Source organism: Limulus polyphemus, unplaced genomic scaffold (genome assembly GCF_000517525.1).
Source record: "Limulus polyphemus unplaced genomic scaffold, Limulus_polyphemus-2.1.2 Scaffold2608, whole genome shotgun sequence".
In the NCBI taxonomy this organism is placed as follows: Eukaryota; Metazoa; Arthropoda; class Merostomata; order Xiphosura; family Limulidae; genus Limulus; species Limulus polyphemus.
In genome coordinates, this window is record NW_013668218.1 from 114,785 (window position 1) to 119,889 (window position 5,105).

The following is a 5,105-nucleotide window of genomic DNA, read 5'->3' on the forward strand; positions in this document are numbered from 1 at the left end:
GTTTTTTTAATAGATATGCTATGGTTTTTTGAGTTGCAATGGTGGAAAACATGGGACAGTGTTTTTATTGTGTTCTATATGAAACATTTTCCTAGATTCGTAACTCGGACAAAGGCAACTGGGCAGTATGTTTCAGCCCACTTCTAAACAAGAAAAGGCCTACAAGTGTATGCAGGCATGACATCAGAAGATGCCATGGACTATGACAAGTTAAAAGTGGTGTTGCTGAAACACTATGAAATTAACAAGGAAGGTTTTCGTTAGAAATTCAGAGAAGTCAAACCTGACACCGGAGAAACCGTATTTCAGATTGTGATACTTCTACAGTGATACTTGACAAGATAGACTGACATGGCTAAGTGTAAAGATAGTTTTGAAGGACTGGCAGATCTACTAATACATGAATAGTTCATGATCATGTGCTCAACTGACATGTTACTGTTCCTATAGGAAAGAACACCAAATGATGTGGACGAGATGATCAAGCTGACAGAATAGTATATGGAAGCCCTTGAAGGGAATATAGCTAGTAAGTCCAAGAATAACCAGTTAAAGTTAAAACCAGTGGTGGCTGACCAGAAACAGGATACCACCAAAGGTGAGAAGAAATTAACAGACAGAAGGGAGAAGAGATGCTATGCATTTTAGAAAATGATGCACATTTCGAATGTCCAGTCTGTCACCAACAAGCAACAGCAGAAATTTCAACATAAAACAGCTGGAGCTACTTACAGAGATGGTGCTGGCAAGAAAAAAGAAAAGAGTGAATGTCACCACAGATGCTGCTGTCAGAAAAAACAGAATACAGACGACTCATCAGTGTCACCAAAAGAAGGAAGTGCTATCTCCATGATTGAACAGTGCATGACTAATGGTCACCTCAAGTTAGCAAATGGGTCAATAGTACCAGTGGTGATTGGAGCATGTGACAAACATTGAGAGGTGCCAACAAATCACATGTCAGTAGGTGAAGGCTATGTTAGGGACAAGAAAGTGAAGGTCTACAAGACACTGGGTGTAATAGTTCAGCATTGAGAACTAGTCCAGTATCTGATAACCAAATGATGGGCAAGGTACATCTTTGTGCTGATTGATGGGATAATGAGAATGTTTTCCAAAGCAAGAATAAAAGTAGACACTCCATATTATGTGGGAGACCTTGAGACCATGTGTATGAAGGAACAAACACACAGTAAAGAAGACTAAAAGACATGGAAAAATAATTAAAAAAGTGTTTGATAATGGTGAAACACATGTCTATATCAAAAATTTTATTATTTTTTGCAATGTTTCAGACGGAAGTCCTTCGTCAGGCTTTTTTTCTATGTAACACGGTTTAAACAGTATAGTTTTTGTCATAGATGTGTGTTTTTTTTCATGTGTATGAAGGCATTCATCTACAACTTGATGATTGACAGTAGAAGTTTGGAAGAACTAGACAGAAAAACAAATGAAGCATCTGTAGTCACCACTAGAGCTCAAGAAAAGAGAAGCAAACAAGATGCCAAACTCTGCAAGTCTTGAAAAGTTACATCTCAAATGTAGGTTTATGGGAGCTGAAGAAAGCGTAGAAGAAAGACCCTTCACTGTAAAAACTTTGGAACAATGCCCAGGAAAAAGTTGAGCACAAGATAAATGAGAAAGGGACTAGCAGAATAGAAGAATGTAAGGGAGTGCTCTACCAGATATATCAAGGCAGTTATACTGACCAAAAGAAGGCTTAGTTACATTATTTACTACAACTGAAGAAATATAATATTCTCAATGAAAGACAATATTTGAATATCAGACCATCAGGGTGTCATCCTGGAAATTTTTTAAGGGTTACCAAAAATTCACAAAGAAGGATGCCCTTTGTGGCCTATTGTATCAAATATTGAAACTCGCAACTATGCTTTGGCAAATTTTTTTGGTAGAATTTTTGAAGAAATTCACCACAAATGAATACACCATGAAAAACAGTTTTACGTTTTATCGTCAAATACAACAGCTGAAGTTTGACAGTAACATTCATTCTGCCAATTTTGACATTAAATCATTAGAAGAGACCATACAGCTGAGTACTGATTTTATTTACAGTGACAATTCCAATAAAGCAAACATTGCAAAATCAGTTCTTTTGAAATTAATTAACTTTGCCAATAAAGAGTCTCATATTTTTTTTAATGAAAACCAAGCAACAGTTAGTATAATTATGTTATCTCAGAATTTTCTGAAACCATTCTGTACTTCAGAAATTTAGATATGACTCCCAAAAATATCAATAGTCTGTTGCTTATTATGCATGAAAAATGTTTGCTTAAAGAACTGGTCACACTGATTGGTGGGTAAATATCCAGTGTATTAGATGGTTTTTCCTTCCTTATAAAACAAGTCAATAGTTCTAAACAATTCAAGACTATTCCCTTTATCTGATTGAGAAATAACAATACTATTATTTTTACTAAGATTTTTTAAGGCTTCAGATTCTTCTGAACTTCATTGTAAGAAGTGTTTGTGATCAGGTTAATGGTGTTGCCATGTGTTCAAAATTGGTGCTATCTGGTGTCAATTTGTTTGGATGAGATTAAACCACTCTACTATCTCAGATGACACCTTCACCATTTCCAAAAATTCTGATCAAGCTCCCAATTCTTACAATATCTGAACAGCAGACACAGCAGTATGAAATTTAGTATAGAAAATCAGAAGGATCATAAACTTCCATTATTGAACACTATCATCAGTAAGAACAATGGAAAAAAATAATGTTAAATGTATCACAAAAAATTTCCACAGACTTGTATCTTAAATTTGCTAGATTTATTCTAAGTATTTTTAAATAAAATTTAGTTAAAATATGTTTTCACCTAATTACGTAGTATATAGTATGTATGAGGTTTTACATGAAAAATTTATGAATATCCAAGACTTCTTGTGTAATAGTAATTTTCCAGGTTATGTTATCAATAGAATACTTTGTTGTTATTTAAATAGATGTAGTGTTGATATACCTTATTTCCCTGAAAGGAGACTGAAGGTTGCCTGGAAGGGTCACTTGTTTTAACCAACCACACTACTATACAGTAGTGTGTTGTCAGTCAGTCAGTAGACACTCAAATGATGTAACATATGGGATGCTTAACATTTTAATTTGTACTGTCGTGACGTCAGTAAAATGTGCACATGCCGTGAAGATATATAATATATGAACTTCAAAAGCAAGAAAGAATACACTTGTTACTCTCTATTTTTTTCATTTACTCTTGAAACAGAACACTTTGGGGGACCTTGCAGAAGTACATCTAGTATTATAGATGTTCTTAAATACCTTTTGGTTATTAGTCTACCCTATATGTGTAAATACTCTTTGATTATCAAGAATCAGCTGAAAAACATCATTCGCAGGGTATACCTGCAGGTACAGTTGAGGTGTGAATTCAAGGACTAAATTTCTACTTTACAATTGTATTTTGTTGTTTATAAATTCACTTGTTCTTGCTGTCAGTATAGTTACATTGGTTCTACTACATGTGAAAGAATGTGTTAACCTAAGGTTACCAGTTAAGTCTAATATACTTGTACATGCTCTAGGCAAATGTGACATTCTAGTCCATTTCAATTTGTTTATGATTTTGGCCTGGGCCAATGATGAACAAAAGCCTCTGCATAACGAGCTTGCACATTTACAAGCTGAGGCCCAAAATTAATGTTCTTAGTTCTGGATGTACTTTACTATTGAAGTTATGAAAATGTAGGGAATATAGTATCTTAGATAAAATCTTTTTGTCTGTCTTAATATTTTCTCAGTAGGGCACAAAGTTCGTTTGTACATCTAGATTTAATACTTGTTGTACTTTTTATCCATTTTCCTTCAACGTAAGATAAATTTTCAAACAATTTATATCTGAACCTGGGGAAATTTTGGTTTAGTTTTTTCCTCATTTTGCCTCACTATAACAAAGAGATAATAAGAAAAAAATAATATCACAGATTTCCTAGCGTCTTTGGATTTTACTCATTTCTATTAAACATTATTGTTATCATTACCTGAAAAGTATAATAGCTGTTGCTATGTCATAAACCAACAGTTTCAGCTGTCTCGCATCCAACAGAATTGCATTCTATCAACAGCAATCACATTGAAAATCAAAAAGATATTGTGCTTTTTTAATGAAAATGCATTGTAAGAAATTCTATATTAATATGAATTTTTGACAATTTAACATTAAGTAATCATTTAATTGCTCTTGAAGAAATGGATTTGTAATATTAGGTATTCTGTTTTAAAGTATTGGCAAATGTTTCTTATGTCAGTAAATGGTATCTTTTAATTTTCTACAGCAGTAGTAATGCTAGTACTCACCATCAAGCTCAGCGGCATTTACATGTGCCAGATCTAAGCATTCTCCAGCAGAAACTAGCTCAGCTAACAGTAGTGCCACCACATGGCTACCCAGGAACCCCAGCATCAGAGTTTACATCAATTAAAAATCAACAGACTGCTGTTTCACCACAGACTCTGTTTACTTCTTCGTTTCAGAATCTACCACCAAGAGTTTATTCAATATCAACTTCGGTGAATAATGCTTGAAAGTTTGTAAAAACTTAAATATGTATGGTGGATTGTGTGCAAAGTAACTCGAATGTCTAAAAAAAAATCAATTGTTAGCTGATGGTGTCTGTAGAACGTATTTGTTTTAGTAAATTGTATTAAATATGCATGAAAATAAAATTGTAACTTTATATTCCTCACGAAAGATTTTAGAAAGAAACTGAAGCTATTTATTAGTGATTCACTAATTAATAATAATATTATTGGTATTTATTAAAATGATCTTAGATAGTATTTAAATGTATTTATGTATAACTTAATGGTTAGTAATCTAAGAAATTTACTATGATATATACACAATAAGTACTAAGACAAAGCTTTAAAATAGATACTAACAACTTAATCATTGCCATATATGTAACCTAAAATAGAAGTTTAATGAGATATATACATCAAATATGTACTGGTTCCTAGTCTAGGTTAGAAGCTTTCTAGAATATAATCAACATATAATTAGATAATTAGTAGTCTAGGACCATTTTCTTTTTAGTTAACAACTTTAAACCGATGT

At 33.0% G+C, this 5,105-nt stretch overlaps 1 protein-coding gene across 4 annotated transcripts in view; it reads left to right on the plus strand.

Annotated features, from left to right (window-relative positions):
* The window catches only part of LOC106467420 (serine/threonine-protein kinase WNK1-like), a 136,491-nt gene that overhangs the window by 109,013 nt on the left and 22,373 nt on the right, over nucleotides 1-5,105 (plus strand). For all 4 annotated transcript variants that reach the window (XM_022395601.1, XM_022395600.1, XM_022395602.1 and 1 more), the window contains one exon: nucleotides 4,324-4,558. In XM_022395601.1, coding sequence (XP_022251309.1) covers nucleotides 4,324-4,558 — 235 coding nt within the window. The remainder of the gene's footprint in view (nucleotides 1-4,323; nucleotides 4,559-5,105) is intronic.